This window comes from Mizuhopecten yessoensis, unplaced genomic scaffold (assembly GCF_002113885.1).
Source record: "Mizuhopecten yessoensis strain PY_sf001 unplaced genomic scaffold, ASM211388v2 scaffold716303, whole genome shotgun sequence".
NCBI classification, from domain to species: Eukaryota; Metazoa; Mollusca; class Bivalvia; order Pectinida; family Pectinidae; genus Mizuhopecten; species Mizuhopecten yessoensis.
Window position 1 is genome coordinate 464209 of NW_018480049.1, and position 22048 is coordinate 486256.

At 36.8% G+C, this 22048-nt stretch overlaps 2 protein-coding genes across 4 annotated transcripts in view; one reads left to right on the forward strand and one right to left on the reverse strand.

Moving 5' to 3' along the window:
- Positions 1–1363: 1363 nt before the first annotated feature.
- LOC110442833 (putative Polycomb group protein ASXL2) lies at positions 1364–18443 on the reverse strand. 2 transcript variants are annotated; one of them, XM_021486646.1, is made up of 12 exons: positions 18280–18443; positions 15504–15586; positions 14899–15007; positions 13794–13893; positions 12650–12901; positions 12157–12314; positions 11708–11821; positions 11254–11363; positions 8538–8611; positions 7321–7397; positions 6888–6919; positions 1364–6622 (listed from the first exon to the last, which is right to left on the reverse strand). In XM_021486646.1, the coding sequence occupies exons 1-12, from the start codon at positions 18352–18354 to the stop codon at positions 4306–4308; spliced, it is 3501 nt and encodes a 1166-aa protein (XP_021342321.1). In that variant the 5' UTR covers positions 18355–18443; the 3' UTR covers positions 1364–4305. The 2 variants fall into 2 exon arrangements, with proteins under 2 accessions (XP_021342321.1, XP_021342320.1); XM_021486645.1 differs by having other exon boundaries at positions 12650–12949.
- Positions 18444–18472: 29 nt separating this feature from the next.
- LOC110442835 (coiled-coil domain-containing protein 178-like) overlaps positions 18473–22048 on the forward strand; it is a 30645-nt gene continuing 27069 nt past the window's right edge. For both annotated transcript variants that reach the window (XM_021486651.1, XM_021486652.1), the window contains exons 1-4: positions 18473–18564; positions 19911–20066; positions 20681–20740; positions 21435–21629. In XM_021486651.1, the coding sequence (XP_021342326.1) occupies positions 19955–20066; positions 20681–20740; positions 21435–21629 (367 nt within the window). In that variant the 5' untranslated portion in view covers positions 18473–18564; positions 19911–19954. The remainder of the gene's footprint in view (positions 18565–19910; positions 20067–20680; positions 20741–21434; positions 21630–22048) is intronic.

Below are 22048 nucleotides of genomic sequence, written 5' to 3' on the forward strand. Positions count from 1 at the left end.
TATTCACAGTACCAACAATTTCTAGTAGAATAGGAGGCCCAATGGGCCTGCATGTTCACCTGGTTTTAATCTCCCACTTGCAACCTTAAAAGTGGACCAAGGTCAAATATCTTTAATTGGACTAAATAAAGCTACAAGATAGTTATCATAACCTATGACTCCTGGTCATTCAAAGAACCTGTTGAAATGTTATGACAAATTGGTGTGTGACCTTGAATGTGGATCAAGGTTATTCATTTGAACAAACTTGACAGAGACTCGTCCCGCCATGCTACTGGCTGCATGTCATCAACCTAAGCCTTTTTCGTTATTCATCAGAAGTTGTTTAAACATTTTCAACACATAAGATTCCTATGGCCTTGAACATGGGTCAGAGGATCATTTATTTGAATATACATGTAACTGATAGTCATTCACCCCTGCATGCTACTGGACAAATATCATCCTAAGCCTCATAGTTGTTTAAAGTAAACAAGAGATCCCGGAGGGATCTTGGCACCCACCTTTGTACCATCTTCATTAGTTCTTTGTCAGTTCGATCTTTTCTCTTCTTTCCTCCGATCTGTTTGATCGAGTCATGTTAACAGTAAATGCCCCTTCAGGTAACTTTTGATCTAAACTTAATACTGATGTGTATGAAAGCCATTTTTCATATTTACTAGTACAGTACTTAATGTGAAAGAAATAGAATCGATCATTGCAATATGAGAAATATCTGTTTAGTTCTTCTTTTAATCCATTTTGTTTTTATGATCAGTCTCAAAATATAACATACACAACGAGGGATCAAGGGGAACCTACATTTAAAATTTGAGAAAGATCCCTCCCGTACTTCCCGAGAAATAGCGATAACAAACTCTCAATATCAAAATTCAAGATGGCTGCCTGTCGGCCATGTTGTTTATCCGATCAGTCTCAAAAGTTGCCCTGCACAGCTAAGGATCAAGGGAAACCTGCATATAAAATTTTAGAAAGATCCCTCTAGTACTTGAGAAATAGCGATAACAAACTTTCACTATCAAAATCCAAGATGGCTGCCTGTCGGCCATGTTGTTTATCCGATCAGTCTCAAAAGTTGCCCTGCACAGCTAAGGACCAAGGGGAACCTGCATATAAAATTTGAGAAAGATCCCTCTGGTACTTCTTGGAAAATACCGATAGCAAGAATTGTTTAGGGACGGACGACAGACGCAGGGTGATTTGAATAGCCCACCATCAGATGATGGTGGGCTTAAAAGTTGACACAGGATGAATGAGGGACGACGTACCACAACATTGCTGGAAAGGGCCAAGTGAGCTAACACATTAAAATAATTTCTGGTAAAATTTTAAAACTTCTGCAGAAATCAAAACAACACTGGGAAACTGAATCTGTACATTTACTTAATAAAACAGTCAATGTTAAACTGCAGATATTCAACTACACATACATAAAATGTTATTCTGAAAATACAATCTGTCACGTTTTGTCTCAATCATGTAGACTCTCTCGTGTTGAGGTAGACCATCTGATTCACGTTGAGACTATCAGACCGCTTATTCTTCTTTCATCACCATGTAGCAGTCAGGAGACACACACTCGAAGCATTCCATAGAACAAACACCTCAACATCTCATTATCTCTGGACTCAAAATTATAGTTTTGCATCAATAGACCATAACTTACAATGTGCATATGATGTTATACATGTAGGAGTATAAACAAATAAGATTATATTTCATTGCAATTAACACCCATATTCCATATTCTAGTCGATTCAATCAACCTAGTAAACTCTCTCTTACCAGCACAACATAGACATGGTCTCGGCACACAGATCTGAGTTAAAAGTGTTAATCTAATGTTTTAAAGGGAAAAGTTACATCATTCTTGTCATGTTTAGCAATTTTTAAACTAGAAAATAATAAATCTTTCTTACTGTAATCAGATCTTGACTACTTCCCCTCTAATTCAGGATTTGTTTTAACAGTAAAGTACGTATTGAACTTGAAGTATGCTACCTTACTGTAACATATACAATTCTACAGTATGAGTCTTGTAAAACACGTTGATGTATGCCTTTAAAGGTTCAACGGAGTGTTTACATCAATAACATTCAGGTAACTACGATTGAAGCTTTTTTTAAGGTAATATATAACACTCACAGAGTGAAAGGTACAATATCCCTTAACTGATTTAAGAAAGACATCGAATGATGCCAAAGTTAACTTTGACCAAGGGAAACTGAGCGACAGAATTTTCTGTAAAACTGGTTTCATTTCCATTTATAAAAACATCAAATAACACGACCCTACCATTGTTCTTGTCATGCATGTAACTAGCGTCCTTAAAATCCAATAGTTCTGCTCTTGATATGAGTATCTTCTCAGCTCCCATGAAATATGTCAATACAAAATGGAAATCCTTTAATGCAACACCTTGTGGACGATATAAGCAGACCATTCTGATGTCTTTGATGAAGAACAAAGGAATCAAAATGGCAGATTATTGGTCAAATTAACAGGCTCTGAAGTTGGGTGTTGCTCCTCTGTAAAGGACAAAAATATCAGACTAGCTATATTGGTCAGGGTATTTTTTTTTACTGGAAACCCATCAAATAACTTACTGTGTCTTCCATTTTGTCATGACATATTCCAGAGATGCAGAGATGTAAGTCAACACAAATCCTGGAATTTCAAATATGGCATTTTACATACAATAACACTAACATGACTGGTCATACCTGTTACATACAATAACACTAGTATGACTGTCATACATGTTACATACAATAACACTAGCATGATTGGTCATACCTGTTACATACAATAACACTAGCATGATTGGTCATACCTGTTACATACAATAACATTAGCATGACTGGTCAGCAATACTGGTAGTAAATTTGCTTATTTAATCAAATGACTGTTGATACCAAAACCTATGAATATTTTTTGATAACATGACTGCTTATAATGACGTTGGTTCAGTCTGATGATGTGTGTAAGCAGAAATGTTATTTTTAACATATTACATACATGGCATTAAGCAATAATATTTCAATTAAAATGTTATTGCTTTCAAATTAAAACGTTTCAATGTGATTTGGTGTGTAGTACTTCATACAATGAATTAGTAGCAAGTCACAGTAAAAATTGACATCAAAGTAAAGTAGCAATTTCTTAGGATTTTTTATCACAACATCACATTTCCCCTACATAACATTACAATATATATATATATACTAGCTGATCTATCCTGGTGAATGAATTACCCAAATTATTTTAACGTTCATTTCTAAAATATGACCCTTCCATCTATATTTCATAATACTTTCTCCTACGTCATTGGTAGAATTGGAAGAATTAATATCCCATCAGCTGATTGCATGATGCGTAAAACATTTATCTTGGATGACAAATTGTTCTTATTTCTGCCAACAAAAGATTTGATGAAATTTCAGTATAAATGAAAAGGTGAAAGACTGTTTATCACGAAGAAGAAAACAGACCAGTTTTTAATTTGATATTACTTATATCAATTAATAATTTCAGCCCCAAAAAATCACACTTTAATCTAACCTATTTCATTGTATTTTATAGAAAAGAATCATTAGTGTCTCAAAGTATATACTAACTGCAATACTAGCTGAAAGAAATGGCTAGAAAGAAATTCATAGCATAGTGTCAGAAAGAGAGAGTAAAAAGTTGGAATTACAAGAAGGACAGATCTCTTCTGGTAACGAATCACAGATTTAACATATAATTTACATACATTGATAAGTTGGTATCATTTTTTGTATTTCACAATTAAATAGCTGATATGTTATATGTTTTTGACAAAACTAAATCCTTTTTAATAATTATATCAAGATATTTCAAACTAATGCTGAGAACATAATGGTTTTTTTTCTTATCCATGCCAAATTACTTAATGTGAAGACCAATTAAGAGCTTATTTAAAATAGGATAGCCAAATGAATGACATTAGAAAAATGGAGGAACTTGCAAATATATAATTATTGTATCATTATGTAATTCTGTTTTAATTATCTTCAGAATTTATGAGATGAATCTCGCAAGTTCATGTCATTATTAAATTGTAGTCATTCCATATACCAAATCAATCAACATACAATGGTCTGGTCATGATAAAATATTTTGAACACAATTTCAGGAAACATTTTGTAAAGAAACTTGTGCTCCAGAATGAAATGAAGAATCATTTGTGAAAGTTTACTTAACCAGTTTCTTTCTTTAAATTTGATACGTCAACATAAATGGTACACATAATCTCAGTGAAGCAACTGTACTACATTTCGACTGCTACGTTGCTATCAAACAGGTAACGCACAGATTGGAGGGTCCGATACAATCGTCATGACAAAATGCTCCACACTTTTTACACATGATCATAGCCTTTAAGCTACAAGCACAATTCGTCGACACATTGTCGATGGTTGAGGGCAATCCTGTCCCTGACAATCCTGCTGTGGACAAGCCCACAGATTTACTTGTTGTCTGTGCAGAAACAAAAGGTACTATACTACAGCGAACCTTTTTAGCTTGATTGTTAGCAGCTGCCGCGGCTGCAGCAGCGTGACTATTTGCCTTGTTCTGCACATGCGCCTCAATACTCTTAATGATGTAAGGATTATTCACTATTTGCGTGGCACTGCAAACTACAATTTTTTTCAACCGCTGGGCCGGGGTAACCTTGCCCGGGCCCGCGGAGCCACCGCTGTTTGGGGACGGAGCGGTGGCCTCAGGTCGTGACTGTGTCAACATCGTAAGAGGTAACACAGTGGTATGAGGCGGTTTACGACCTGGAGCAGTAGGAGTGCCAGTCTTGGATAAAAAATTCACCTGATCTGGAGAAATAACACGTATTTCCTGATTGACAGGTTCTGAAGGGTTTTGAGTAGCTATCGTCCCATTTCCCTCTGCTGCAACTTGACCTCCAGCACTTGCAGACCTTACCAGAGTTTGAATGTTGGTGTTGACAAGAAGATTCTGTGGGGGAGCACTTGAAGCGCGGGAGGGTTGGATACGGATTGTGTTATTTCCAGCCTGATGGGCATTGAGGATCTGTGCCAGGCTTGATGTGGTTACTGCTGAGGTTGGAATACCAGCAGGCAGTAACACTTTGGTATTGGACCCTGGAAGTGTTAACACTGTAGCAGTTTGTGATATTGTAGATCTGAGAGCCGTGTTTTGGGGCAGGGTCAGCACTAACGATGTTTCATTATTGATGCCAGAGAAACCCTGCACCCCAGTTCCTACAGTCCGAACCTTTGCTATGTTGACCATTACCGGAGAACTAACTGTCCGACTTTGCAATGACTGCTCACTTGATGTGCTGCTACTATGTGTAGTAGACACATTGGAAAACAGAAGTTTTGAGGCACTTAACTGACCTTGTCCTGTCACACTTATCCCTTTAGCACCACTTTGTGCATGTCCTAATATTTTGGGGAGAGTAGAACTGGCTGTGTCGGCTGAACCTGTAACCGTGGTTGAGATTCCATTGTTTGACTGAGGTACTCCACTCACTTGTGTCCTCTTCATAACTTTCTGACAAATCTCCAACGACCTCTTTATATTCACATTATCTTTCCCCCCTTCTTGGGCAGCTTTCTGCATTATTTCTAAAGAACGCTTCATATTGACTCCATCGGTCCCTACATCGGAAGAAACTGTTGTTCCTTTGGTGAGGTTTTCCGTACTAACTCCTTTGACAGGCTGTAGCTGTTTAGGACGACCAGGGGCCGGCATCATAATGTTTGGCACATGTCTACTAGCTGTAGCACTCCCTGTTGAACTGATGGCACTAGCAGGTATACGGCCCCTTGCAATGAGGTGAGCCTGAAGTTTGGCTTGGGTTTCTGGTTGTTGTTGGTGTAAATGTTCCCGGAGCTGTTGCTTAGCTTTTGTCTGTGCTTTGATCTGTGCAAGTGTTCTGGTCTGCCCACGAGTGTTCTGGGCACGAATCTGGGCCAAGGTACGAGTCTGAGGTGGAGATCTGACGGCCACACCCGGCGTTGGCCCTCCCACAAGGACAGGGGATCTGGAAGTATGTGCCAGGGTGACCTGTAGGGTGGTGCTGGCCTTTGTTGGGGTTGTAGCATGCAGAGAGTGAGAAGGTACTGAAGGTGGTGAGGTAGTGATGGCGTTCAGAATTGAAACATGTTTTGACTGCGTCACCGCAGGCTCAACGATTGTCACTGATTTGACAGGCTTTGTCCCTACCACACGCGTAGGACTGCACACTTGAGGAACAGTCTTCTCTGGTGATGATACAACATCCACAATTACATCCTCAGACAGAGACGGGTTTTTCTGACGCTTCGCTGGGCTAACACTGTTGAGAACCCGGTGACCTTCTGGGTCTACAGGCATGGACAGTGACCTCTTGAGAGTTTTGTGAGGGTCATTGTTACTGATTGCATGTTTAACAGTAGACACTTTCATCAGAAGACCACCCTGAGCAGCACCATCGGAAGAGCTTCCCACAGTCTGAAATATTGACCGTTGTTTCAACATGGTGGAGACAAGTGTAGCTTTCTTCAGTTTTGTTTTAACAGGAGAAGCCGGAGTGACTGGTGATGGAAGGTCTGCTTTTGGCACTTCGTAACCAGTATTTCTGTGAAACAAGACAAAGGAATATCGTCTTACTTTACATTATATTATAAGATATTAGTACAGCTAGCTACACGTGTTTCTATAAGAAATCAGACTAAAGCTGAATAACATAATACAAGTATGATATTTATTTTATGGCAATCAATCTGAATGAATAAACACCTTTGTTTTTTTTAATTCAGACAAGGTGAGATAAAATATTTCAGCTGAGAACAAATGATTTTGAATTCACTGCACCATATATATTCACATTCACAACATCTTACCTTTTCCCCCACATTTCCTCAAAATGCTTTGCCTGTAAAAATACAAAACCCCAATTCAAAGTAAAATCAACAATCTAGATTTCTACCATACACAAAATATGAATTACTCAATCGTGACTTGTTGGTGATATAAACTGTATAGTTATGAGAGAAAAGATATTTTTACAAAAGGAACAATATCTGCTATCTATCTTTTTCATTTCCTAAAGATATACTTGCGAGATGCTTCACTTTGCCATCAACTGCATGACAGTTATAATTTATCCAGTTTCAAAATTTTATCACATTAAGTCCTTTAGCAACAAAATATTTTTTTTCCACTAAAACAGAGTACAAAAGTGTCTTTTAAAATTCTCATTTCTATAATATTCCTGTATTTAGTATAACACCTTTATCTGACTATTCTTAACAACTTAATTCTCCACAACTTTACCTTCCATGGATCCAGTTTACCCAGCTCCCTCTCCTCCTCCTGTTTGATACGCACCTGGTTTTCTGGAGTGAACTCCCCTGTAAAGTACATATAGATATTTATCTGTGATTGCAATGATTCAGAAGCCCTTTCTCTCTTGACACAGAATAACTGTACCGTCCTTACTGATTGTTCTGGTGTAACAGATGCCACCACTTAATAACCAAAAATGTTTGCAAGGACAACACAAGTCAGTTCTTCATAGAACCATGCTGCCCTGTTCATAATCACTAATTCCTTCAGATGTCTCCCTGTTCATATATAATCGTTGACACTTATTTCCTTTAGATAGGGTCAGCTTTATGAGCCATATTCATTCTGCAGCATTCACTGAGGAATAACAACAACAAAATTAAGGGATGTGAAAATGGGGTCCTGAGATCCACGATCAAACACCTTGAGACAACCAGTCATGTACTGAAGTATTGGGTACTTCGGGCCCTAGCCTTAAGTACTACATTTGTCAAATTATGAATATTTTCAATAAATTAGAGGAACTGTTGTACAAATTTTACATACAGGTGTGTTTTTGCTTTCTGACCATACATTAACATAAACAAAAGGATCATGAGGCCTGTATTGCTCATGTTTCCTTTTGTCATCTGCACAAGACATGAAGTTGAAATGTTTCTGTTAACTTGAGATATAATTAACTACTCATAAATATCATGGTGGAAGTTGAAAAGACGTTGAAAATGTCTTGGTTTACGAACAGGTAAAGGGATTTTGACATACTGCATCCCTTGGATTTCTAACCAGAAATAGGCTGTGGCAAATGCAAGGGGCCAGTCTTTCTGCATCCACAAATGTTATGGTTGTCTCGTGGGGGGTGGGGGAAGGGGTGTTGTTGTTCTTCTTCTTCAGGAGCAAGATGTTAACAACATTGTTCTCATTTTATCACCGCACTCTTCACTGTGCCTACTTTATCTCCCCAATAATTCTGTTGGTTAATATTGACTCTCAGGACCAATGCCTTAACATCAACATTAAATGACCTTCAATATGATATCTCAACACTGGAAATGGAAAGATCAATTACAATTCTACACAAAACTTAACGTAAGATTTGAACGGAATTCTATAGATCTTAAATGTAACTTATATAATTTGAACATTGACAATTTAATGTGATGTTGTTAATGACGAAGTTGTATAGAGATATAAAGCTAACAACTTACCTTGGGAGAGTCTTTCAATCCATTCCTGGCAGGATTTATTGAAGAACTCATTATTCAATGCAGTACTGCTCAACCTGGAACATAATACATGTAGGTGAAGACTTCTAAGCCATATTCTGAACTTGATTTGTTTAAACTCTGTCATTATCATTATTCTGTCATTATTTTTTTTCATTTCTGAAGACATAATATGAAAGATAGCAAAATTGAGTCTGTTTTAAACACCTGAAAAAACGAGCATACTATGAGTATGATGTATTGTTTATTTATGCAAAGCTACATGTGTTGCATCATGCAGATCTATATACCGTAAAAACCCATGTAATTTGCGCACCTGTGTAATTTGCGCAGGTACTTTTTGAGGCTGAAAATCGGGAAAAAAGCTTCTACTCGAATATTTTGCGCACCCAAAAAATCTGGAAAAAAAACGATGTTCATGCTCCGAACATCGATCTCTGAATATTTTTAAAAAAAATATATTTCTATGATTTTTTTTCCATTGATGTAAAATGATATTTAAAACCAAGAAGAAACTACGTAAAATGTGTATTTTGTTGCTTGTTTTCTTTAAATTATCTGATCACACATGACACACACGTGTGCGCATATCGGCATACATCAATTCATTTTAGCAATATTTTACATAAAACATTTACTTGCTTACAAAAACATATCAATTAATAAGTAATTCGATGTTTAGTAACCGCTGGTGCATATCTCCTGGTGAAAGACATAATTAGATACCTTTTATTGATCATAATTACGATCAGTGAGAAGGGCTCATCATGGCGGCTTGGGTTACGTCACTTCAAACCAGGTCATGTCACAGTTCAGTTTGGCCACGGAATTAGATTATCTAAGTCCGTGGTTTGGCGATATTTTTTTACAAATTACAATGCAGTAATGAGCTAACACTATCTCTGTGATTACCCGTTAACAATAGCTCTACTAATTGAAATGATTTGCAGTCGCGATCGACGGACTGTGTTGTTGTTTTTTCACTCGCCAACACGTGGCGTGAATTACGAAGCCCTACTGCATTGTCATAACAACAGACTGATTTGACTGATAAGGGATTATAAAAAATATGTTTATACTAGAAGCGTGGACAATCAATACATCCTCTTCAAATCTACTCCAAGGAAAAAAATAGTTAACGCAGACTATTTTTACGATGCTTCATTTAATAAATATTGAAATAATTCACGAGGTTATTATCAATCACGTGTTTACGTAATGTTAGACGCGAGATCAACATGAAAGTGAGCCGGAAAAAAAACATGCTATACGTTTACGCATAGGCGATTTGAAAAAAACTTAAAGAACTTACATGGAACGGAGCTTAAATTGAACAACTACATTTTCGTAATAGTATGGGGAAACGCACCGAGATGTCGAAACGTAATGTCGTAAGTTGATCGGTGATTCTCTGGCATAGGAATTTGGCTACACTTTTTTGTTAACGGTTACCTATTTACTAATACTTTTCACATAAACTCACATAACACCACATTATGTATCTTTTATTAATGTTTGACATAAATAAATTTGTTGACCGTCATTTGTCTTAGAGTTCCGTGTAACAAGGGAAATAATCCAAGATGGCGATCTCCCAGAATCGTCGACCTTTTCCTGAAAAAAACTTGAAATTTTCTATACCTGTGTATTTTACGCACCCCCCACTTTGGGTATTAAATTTCTGAAAAAAAAGTGCGCAAATTACATGGGTTTTTACGGTACACAGGTATGGACTGTGTTCCCATTCAATAAACTAATTGTTCCTATAAAAAGTATGGTAGCAGAATTAGTAAGATACCATTAAATAAAATGTTACAGTAGGACTTGAACAAGCTTCAAACAGAATTCAAAGACGGTGAATCAGAGACACAAATTTATTTAAGGTATTGCAGCGCTGAATTTCTAAATTTAAGTAAGAACCTAGCTGGGAGTATGAACCTACCTGGGAGTATTGACCTACCTGTGAGTATAGACCTACCTGTGAGTATGGACCTACCTGAGAGTATGAACCTAGCTGGGAGTATGGACCTACCTGAGAGTATGGACCTACCTGGAAGTATGAACCTACCTGGTAGTATGGACCTACCTGGTAGTATGGACCTACCTGGGAGTATGGACCTACATGAGAGTATGTCCCTACCTGAAAGTATGAACCTACCTGGTAGTATGGACCTACCTGGGAGTATGGACCTACTTGAGAGTATGTCCCTACCTGAAAGTATGAACCTACCTGGTAGTATGGACCTACCTGGAAGTAAGGACCTACCTGGCAGTATGGACCTACCTGGAAGTAAGGACCTACCTGGCAGTATGAACCTACCTGGGAGTATGGACCTACCTGGTAGTATGAACCTACCTGGCAGTATGAACCTACCTGGGGGTATGAACCTACCTGGGAGTATGAACCTACCTGGTAGTATGGACCTACCTGGAAGTAAGGACCTACCTGACAGTATGGACCTACCTGGAAGTAAGGACCTACCTGGCAGTATGAACCTATCTGGGAGTATGGACCTACCTGGCAGTATGAACCTACCTGGCAGTATGAACCTACCTGGTAGTATGGACCTACCTGAAAGTATGGACCTACCTGGGGGTATGAACCTACCTGAGGGTATGAACCTACCTGGGAGTATGAACCTACCTGGGAGTATGGACCTACCTGGAAGTATGGACCTACCTGGGGGTATGAACCTACCTGAGGGTGTTGTCTTGTCCAACGTATCTGTCACATTCTGGTAGGAAGTGTAACAACTTGTACTGGTATTGACTTGGCAGCTTGGAGAACATCCTCTTGTCTATCAAATTCTGAAATGTTACAGAAAATGTTAATTTGGGTGCTTCACAAGTACAGTAGTTTTGAGTTTCAAAAAAAACACCATACAGATTCAGAACATCAGAAACTTGAGACCTATCCAGTAATCATTTCAACAATTCAGCTTGTAGTATGATGAGGTCAATTTTGATACTTAAATAATTATATGAGAATTCACATTCACAGCATGCATACATCATTATCAAAAGCATGGCAGTGTCGGGAGAAATTGTGTGCATTATAAAATGTTTTGGGTTCATTTTGTAATTGACATAAGTTTCACATAAACAATGTTTAATCAGGGCCCTGCTTCTGGTTTGAATACTCAAAGACTTACTCTAAGATTGGTGTTGCACAGAATAGAATCTGGAGTTTCCAAATCAATACAGCCTTCCTTTGTTTGGGCAATCTGGGCAGCATGACTCAATTTTTTATGGGGTCTCCTTCGAGGCTACAAAAGAAAAATCCTCATACATATATGCTGGTGCCATTAACTGAGTAATCTTTCAGTAAGGCCCTGCCAGTATGTTACTAGGCGAGGCACACCCGTTACACGAGTCTCGATACATATTCTGCACCCCGCCCTTCCGTCTACATCTGCCTTTGTGGACGTGGGTAGCAATTATAGAGAATAAATTTATACAAGTCAGAATCAATACAGGTGGAAATCCTTTTGTCCTTACTTGGATGAACACTTAAATGAAAATCTAGTATAGAGAAGATGGTCCATCGACCAAAATTAAACTAAAACTATGAGATCCTACACTGTAACTAAGTAAGTCCTACCTTCATACTGAAGCCTGGAATCCCAGCCAGTATTTCCCTCATGGTCTGAGGTCGCTTTGAGGCTGGTGCTGGTGATTTACCACTGTCCGAGCTGTCAGACTTGCTGTCCCCATTTCGGAAACTGCCATCATTCTCGGACTCCATTTCTGAATGTCCATCTGTGCAGGGCAGAATATTGTATGTAGTATCATATTGATGTTATGCGTGTAAAACAAAACATTAGTCAGTCCATATACAGTAAACAAGTGCTCTCCTGTGGATGTTTTACTGACATTGAACCATGTTTTTTACTGTACATAGATATTCAATATTGCTATCGTACATAAACAGTTCCATTAAATTTCCTATGATGCCTAAATCAAATTTCATGTAGTTTCAAGTTCACCTGAACCTTTTGGTGATTTATAGCTAAAGACTGATAAAAATAGATTAAGTTAGACCATTGACGGATGGAGGACTGTAAAAACACCAGAGTATTTATTAAAAGATTAACCTTTTTGAGACTTGGCTTCTTTTTCCTTGTCAGGAGGAGGAATAGGTTTGATAATAATTCTGGGATAGTCGTTTTGTTTCTTCTTCTGTTTCTGGCGTAAAGACTGTCGCATGCTACGTCTCAGAGTGTGGTTGACATGTGAGGATATACTCGTCCCTGAAGATGAGGATGAAGATCTATGGTGGCTCTCCTTGGTGTCCGACGGTTCTCCGATTTCATCTGCATCACCATTAGACTGTTCATCGTCATCTTCTGTAGGAGGAATTGTTTTTACCCAAGAAGGTAAACTTACAAACATCACTGTAAACAGAAAATATGAATAACATCCACCTGATTTGTTTTGACTCTCTGTGATACTTTGATGTTTGTAACTTGACATTACACAAATAATTCTTAATTAAAGCTCCCAAGTTGCTCCCAAGTTTTCTTAATGTTATTATATTGACATAATTTTTAATTAATGTATCTATCAACCTAGACATCAAAATTGATTCACATATAAATCTATTAAGCAGGTTTCCTTAAATAAATTAATCAATATAGTGTACTAAACTTTAGTTGGGTCTAAATTTTTGAGACTCTCAATAAAACATTCAACAACTTATACAATTCATGTTTCATTTTTTTTATCCTTGCTTAATTTAATAGTTGAATCAGGACAACAAACTAAATAAACTATGGTGGTTTAAAAAAAAAAAAATGAAAACAGGAATAACAGTGGAATTGATGGATGCTCCACAAAAAATGCTCCTTTAGAAAATGTTTGTGTCAATACATGTAAATGCAACAGACAAATTGTTCTGTAGGAGCAAGATTTGGAGTTGTTGTCTTTATCATGTGCATGGGAGTTTCATAAAGTTATCTAAAGCAAATTAGCATACAATGTAAATGCCATTAATTTAATGAAGTTTGTACAAAATAGCTTTGGAGTAGTTTTTGTTTCTACATGTAGCTGTAAACAACAGAATAATTTTGCATTCAATATCAATCAAATGTTCTTGATTTTTTGGGGGATTGCACACAAAATAATTTCAGAACTGAGAAAATTGGCTAGTTGTACATTTTGTTCAGTCACAAAAACTGCAAAACTTAGTTAAGGGCCACAGACTTTAAAAGCAAGACTGAAAATAAAGATAAGACATACCATTTTCTTTTCTACGTTCCTTGAAAGGCCGGTCCCTGCCGTCATCATCTTCATTCTCCTCTGGTACTTCGTGAAGCGTGGACCCACTGGGTCTATCTCCCTACACAAAGCGAAACAAATATCAGGAATTAAAGTAATTACTTTAATATTCAATTTTATCTAGACACAGCACAGATTTCTTATTTTGATCCCATCAATTGAGTTTACACACTTTAAAAGACATCTCTCTGGGTCATAATTGGGATTTGTGATACCAGCTATATATTATATATTAAGATTTGATTACACAATATAGATACAAGTATGGCTGTGTGTCAGTGTTATATTAAGATTTTGCTAGGCATAGATACAGTAAGGCTATATGTTATACAGTAAAATATTTGCATAAATAGTATGCACTTTTTTCAGGGAAAAGTAATGATATTATCATGATCAAGAAAGGGGTGCACACTATATATGGGAACAATCCACGACCAGACTTTAAATGTGACCATTTATCATAATTTTTGGGGGGATTTTCAGAAATATTTTGAAAAACATTCTCACAGCAAGACTGCTATTTTTTGTGTGTGTAAATACTCTGGATTGCATTGTTTATTTTAATATTACAAAAAAGTTTGAAGTTTAATCCATATTTCACGATAAAATCTGATTAATAAACAGTAGGCCTTACTTTCAGATCTAAGGTATATTCATATTTGACATGGTATGGTAGAGGTATGACTTGATACTACTTTTAGACAAGGCATAGATGGAAGTATTGCTGTGTGTTATACTTATAAAGGGTGCTACATAAAGAATGTTCATTTGTATAGGTCTTCTTCCAATACTTCCAAAGTAGTTACATTCTACTAGCAGAAAGGGAGATATTTTCTTACACAAGGTCACTAAATCCAAACAGATTGACAGGTTTGCTTGTCAAAATCACACATATACCTAAATGATAGTGACTCTTGTGCCTTTCTTATGTTTGATCAATAACAATCAATATGTAACTGATACACTTGAAATCAAATGTAAAATTATAATATATCAACATTTCATTCCAAACCATCTGTTTACAATTACATATGAAACAAACTCAGACATGATTATATGTACGCACCATTAATCCATACACTCCCGATCTACCGGCTACCTTGTAGAAGACGGAATCTTTCCCTCTGGAGTAGGCATGCAGACAGGAGTTTAGGCATGCCAATGGCACAGACCCACTGGGAAAAAAAACCCAAGCTTATATTACTATACAATGTGTACAAAACAATATCCTGGATACACATATTCATCTTGGACAATTCTATTCATTCCTACATTATTAACAATGAATGTTGATGTTTCCTTGCACATTTAAGGGCGACCAGCCTTTAATTTCTGAAAAACTGTATATAAAGCTCACATACATGTATTCATGGTAATCAAAATATGGACACAAGTTGTGCATAACCAATTTCTATGTGATAAGATGTAAAATGTATGCAAACAGTTTTTAAGTTTTAAAATTTGCAACAATTATGATACAAATTTTCCCAGCTTACATTTATCACTTTTGTAAGCCTTGATGGAAGGAAGCACAAACAGCTTCTTATTGTGGAAGGAAATTGAAATACCCAGAGAAAACCCACAAAGTCAGGCAGGTGACCCAATACCTTTTCACGTACATATATAACTCAAATCAAATCATCAAACATGCACATGTTTTTTTCTACTTACCTAATATCCTTTAAGTTATCATCTTGGATTGCTTGAAGAATAGCTTTATAGCTCATAGGAATCTGTGCATTTCTCTCCAACACCTGTACAATAATAATATAATATAAAGATTTGTTCTTTTCATATTTGATTCCTTAAGCTTCAAGATACAAAGGACATGCATTTGGGAGCTATGGTTGATTTTCAGCCTCATAAGAAGTTAAGATTTCCAGAATCAATTTCTTTCATAAATATCATTTTGGTTTTCTAACAGGGGACAGGGGATTAACAGGGGATTTCTTAATAACAGGGGATTTCTTTACTTTACTGATGCATTTTTTCATTGCACATGCATAGATGCTCAACCAAAGCAACAAATTTACATTGTTATGCAGAAATAGCCAAAATGGTATTTTGTTAAGCTATCCTACAGAAAAGAAAGCCTCTGCATATGTGACAACCAAAAATTCCTTTTCTTTCCATGAATAAACACTAGCATATATGACAATGGTTAAGCATGTCAAATATTTATTTGTGTGGCACATGCAGAGGCTTCCAAAAATTGAAGAGTGTTAAGTTAATTTGATTCAAAATTGCCAATTTTACACCTACAATATAACTAGCGCACGTAGTTGATTGTCATGCATTTTATTATGAAAAATAAAGGTTTATATCTCTCTTTGTTATGCTATATATCTCCTATACCAGTGGTCAAATGATTTGAAATTTCACATTTGCATACATGCTTCATTTATCCCAAATTACGAATAAAACAACAAATTCTAAATCCCTGATGGGGCTGGAAATGGCTTTTTAACACCCTTTAGACATTATTTGAGAGTGGGTGTAAATAAGTAGCATCAACAACCTGAAATATTTAGAACATGAGCCACAGGTGTGACACACAGATGTGACTACCTGTTCAACGAACAGATATATATGATGAATACTAAAGACCTGAGCAGCAGGAGATATTGTATGTATTTCAGTCCCTAAATAACTGTGAAATTTGGCCATGATGTCTATTTAACGTTAAAAGAAGGTTGAAAGAAGGATTTCACAGTGTTTTCAGAAGTCTCTCACCATGTTAAACCTCAAACAATTGACATTGTTGGAGAAAGCTTTAGCTGTGATAATGTAGCTCCTGATGATGAGACATTTTTTTTGTTTATCTATTGCATCGTCAGAGCTACGAATCTGTCGTATGACAGCTAATGGAGCAAAATCAAAAGTGTTTGATCTGTAAGATCACATGAAGTTCACGCTTCATATATAAGTATAATGTTACTACTGAAATAATGTATGATTGCTGAAATAACTAATTTTTACTGTAAAAAATAACTCTTTTCATGCAATTAGCAAAGTCTGTCATGAAAAAAATAAGAAACGACCGTAATGACAGATCACATGTGATTTTATCTCCATTATCTGTTTGTATATATGGCCTGCATGACCAAATATAGTACCTGGTATTACTCATGTTTACTATGATTCCATATTGGTGACACCCATATGTAGACGATTGACCTATATCAGAAGGGAAACAAGTTTTCCATCGTGACAGATGTTGCTTCTTTTTACTAACCTGTGTATGGATGCGCACCCAAGTGCTGGTAACTAATGCGAAACTGACCTGATGTGAATCACATCGGGCTTGCTCCATTACATGGCATAATTTAATACCTGGCCTTTGCAGAGGAGGCCAGGTATTAAGTATTAATATTTATAGAACTCAAGTAAGCCAAGTGATCTCAAATTTCTACCTCCTTTCCACAGGAGCCTGTGCCTTATGATGTTCGGATAAACATCACACACACACAAAGCATAATTTTTGGGAAATACATAAGAAATATCTAGGGTGAGGGGCCTCAAATTCACCCAAAAATTACTGAATAGAAAACAACTGACTTTCTCCATTTTGATGTAGTGAAAATAGGTTGTCCACCATAGGTTACAAAGTGAAAAATCTGCATAAATTAATGAACAATCCTTATTTAATGTCGTGTAAATTTTCAGCAACAAACATAAGCTCTGTAGAGCTTTTAAATTTAATTACGACGCTGCCAAGGGAACAAATGTTTTTTTTGTGGTGAAGGAAAAACCCACGGGGGAAAACCACCGTGCCATCGGAGGGATAACAACAAATCTTATCAGACATCACTCTCTTTCTTCCGCCATCGCTGGGGATCGAACCAAAGTTCTTTGGAGAGCGAGTGGTCTGAAGCTCACGCTTGATTGCACACAGTAGTAATGAATGTGCACATTGGCAGTCATGGCTACCGAGGCACCCAAGTTTGGTGTGCACTTAACTCAGTGACTTTTTATTCCAGAGCATGCCAATACCTTCCAAACATGGATGGAAAGATTATAGATTATTTATCTCTGCCACTATGCCAATAGAAATCCCGTAAAAGACCAATTTACACCTTCATATGACTATTTCTTCGTATCAAACGATTTTTAAATCAGTATAATTGCGTGTGAACATTTGGGAGGGGTCGCTAGTTAGGCTTACAGTTGATAGCATAAATGCTTACAAATAGATTGCTTTGGTTTGTGTACATTTATATGTAAATGGATATCCCGTAGCTAGGAAAGTTGTACATTGAACTTAACGAATTCATTTCAGTCTTTAAAATCACCATCAACACGGCAATGATTTTGTTGTAATACTGGGAAACAGAAGTCAAATCCGTGACCATTTTAGGACGGGAATGTTTCAGACAGCTGCACATGCAATATCGCAATCAGACAACTGTTGTTGACGGTCGACTTTAGGACAAAACTTGACACTTACTATCTTCGCAGCCTCGGCCCATGTTCGACTTTTCCTTCTTTTTGGTTGTTTGTCTTTCGAGTTATCGATTTGCATTGTGCATCGAAGTGCAAAATTGAGCAAAATAGTGTAAATATTCAGTCGTCATATCTTTACAAAGAGCTGACTCCAACTATCCTGCGCCATTTTTGTTAAAATCACGTGATATTATCAATATCCAATCAGCGAGCTCGACACAAAATCCTGCCTGGAAACTGCAATGGCGTCAAAATGGTGGAATGTGATAAACAAACCGTGAAACAATAGGTGAGATAGATTGTAATGCAGTCGTGTTACAAACATAACGGTTGACCCGGGATAATAATATTTTTTTTCATAGCTCGTAATAAAAGAACAGAATTACCTTCGGCAATGGAAATTATTGTAGACTTTACCGTTGTGTAGGAAGATCCGACTAAAATGCCTACCGACCCTCTCTTGAACAAGTATCCCAACAGTTGATCGCACTTTCAGCTCAATCATAATACTTTTTATGACAACAAAAAGTGTTTTGATTTACAATAAAACATTTAAAAATTATTGCCCCCCCCCCTCCTCCCTTTTTCAAAATTCAATTTTCATTGATGTTTTTGTTTTTAACGCTTCAGACTGAAATATATGAAAAAAATTGTCATGACACTAATAAATTATTAAAAGTACCATTCATATTTTGTAATGTACAAGAGGGCACATATCTATAGTCTTGACCATCTACTGCGATGTTTCTTATAAAGTTTAAGTATTCAAATTACTGTACATCGCTGGAAATTATACCTTGCCTGAATATCGCAGTAAGTGCGGTATTTCCCCTTCATATTCTGTGGTTGCTACATTATCTCGGGCCCACTCCCCATTAAAGTCTAAATTGTCTGAAAACTTGGCCTTGCAAAGTCCCTGACCTGACTCCTACCTTTATACCAGTGCTCCTTCTCTAGTCACCAGGAATTGCCCTTACCAGGTACATGAAGGTTATAATGCTGTCACCATATGTGGTATGCAAGGGGACAGTCCCATCCAGCCAATGACCATGCTTGATTGCAGAATTTTGTTTATAATCTTTTATGAAAGTCATAATTAAACTGTTTGACAAAATTACAGTAAGAGGAATCATTGATCCACCATATTCTTTGCCAACACCAGTAATGATAGGCCTCCAGGTGTCCTAAGTACTTCTACAGTGCTGCGCCGACGTTAAACACAATATTTCTGACAACCACTGGTCACATTCAAAATCATACGTCATATATATATGGCAGCCCTTATATTATGTTAGAGGAGTAGGATGATCTGAACAAAGACATAAACAAAACACTAGCTGACATTTTCATTCTTAAAATGTTCACATGATCCCCACACTGTCTATAGACGACACTAACAAATAACATGATGATTGCCTATAGGCTTGATCATTGACATTTTTGCTGGAGTTGCTGAACTGTCTTTATATATCTCTGATTCTGAGAACAGATTTCTAGTTTGGTACTTTAAGGTAGTATCCAGCTTACCTGCAAAAAACTGTAATTTATTTATCCTATAATCATGAAAATCTCTGAAACTAATGTGTATATCAACATCAATAAATAAACAATACAAATGTTTTATTTTTAATTTAGCTAACTTAAAAATGAGAAGAAACAACTGACATAGGACCATCAAGATGTCGATGACAAAAGTGGTGAGACTGGAAGAGGTGGAGCCGAGGGAAACCTTCAGCTCCCAGTACACACAGAGTAAAAGTGTTCTTCTTGCCAGCTCACAGTCACTGCAAGGTAACGACATGTAATCTATGTCTTTAGCATTGACAAAATCACATAAAATTTTACGGAAGTAAACAAAGGATAGAAGCAACTTATGATTCCAGCTTTCCATAACTGTATTGATGCTTGTGCTATTAAACTAGTAGTTAATATGCTTAAGGGCAATTTATATGATCAGTAACTAGAGTAAATTGGATTTTAATTATTTTTTAAATAACATCAACAAATGTTGGTTGATAAGTTTGAGAAAGTTACCACCTCTGTCCAAGTGCTTATTGTATACCGGGAAATGCTCGCCCGGTAAAATTTTCACCCTTCACCAGAATCATCCATATTTGCCCGGTGTTAATTTCATCTTCACATTTAATTACATATATATTATATTGTTTGCTACTGTTCGCTGTAATTAAAAATTCACCTTCATTACGGCGGGCAAAAAAGACGACAATTTAAACTGCAGCGAAAAAATTCCCGGTATACAGTACTTATTTATTCTAGTTTAATAATTTTGTCATAATAATACCACAGTATTATCCATACCATTGCCTGTAGAACACTTACATACCTGGTTGTCAGTATATCAAGAATCATGTACTTTCATTAATCTTTCTTGTATCTTTATACAGTGGCCAGCACTAGTGGCTCAGATCAAGATCCAAATGATCTGGAGTTAGTGGAAGCTGAAGGTATATTTTTCATATTTTAAATGAACTAAAAAGCTTTTTCTAAATTATATTACTGTACATTAAGAAACATGGTTTAGAGAAATACAAGTTCAGCTTGATATATATTGATATTCAGGGATTAACAGATTACAACTAGCCATATTACATTTTAAGAAGTACTTATTAAACATGTTGTAATGTTTCAAAAACGACTGGTCCCTTTGTCAAGCTATGACTGAGTAAGTGATTTTTACTGTTTAGCTGTACAACAATGTAGCGAAATTTTTAATTTCATATGTCATTAGACACAGGACATTTTGCTTATTAATAGAGAGCTCAACAATATAAACTGTATCAAATAGGTTACTGGTCGGGTGTATATTGACCCCCCTCTCCTGTTAAGATCATTAGTGGGTCATACAGATAACTTACAATGTAGCTGGTGCTCCCCCTCCCTGTCTCTGTCATGTTCTGAGTTTTGAGTATGGAAAATGGACTGGAAAAAAACAAACCTGTATAAAGAATTATATATAATTACCACATGAATATGAAGGAACATTTTCCCCTTAATTAATTTTACATAGACATTGAGCAATTGATAAGATTGTTTTGACAACCTAGTCTCTTTAATGCATTCACAACAAACTTTTAAGATCATGTTATATCAGACTCATTCAAATATTGGTATTAATCTGTGTACGGTACAATGTTACAGATAAAGTGTATCCACTGCCGGAAAACTGGCCTAATATACAACAGCTGCTGCGGAGGAAGAGCTGTGAACTGGTGCACACCACCTCTCCGTGTGTAAAGAAGGCTGTTTCTCATCTGGAACTCATTCAAAATATTATAGAGGAGTGGTTTAGGGAACGTGAAGAAGAGACCAAGAGTCGTGCATCTGTCCATGAAGGTAAAATGTTAGCTAGAGATCTCTTCTGAGAGTCACATATCTGTACACAGAGGTAAAACGCTAGCAAGAGAACTCCCCTAGCTAGAGTCGCACATCTGTACACAGAGGTAAAATGTTAGCTAGAGAACTCCCCTAGCTAGAGTCGCACATCTGTACACAGAGGTAAAATGTTAGCTAGAGAACTCCCCTAGCTAGAGTCGCACATCTGTACACAGAGGTAAAACGCTAGCTAGAGAACTCCCCTAGCTAGAGTCGTACATCTGTACACTGAGTTAAAATGCTAGCTAGAGAACTCCCCTAGCTAGAGTCACACATCTGTACACAGAGGTAAAACGCTAGCTAGAGAACTTCCTTAGCTAGAGTCCCACATCTGTACACAGAGGTAAAACGCTAGCTAGAGAACTCCCCTAGCTAGAGTC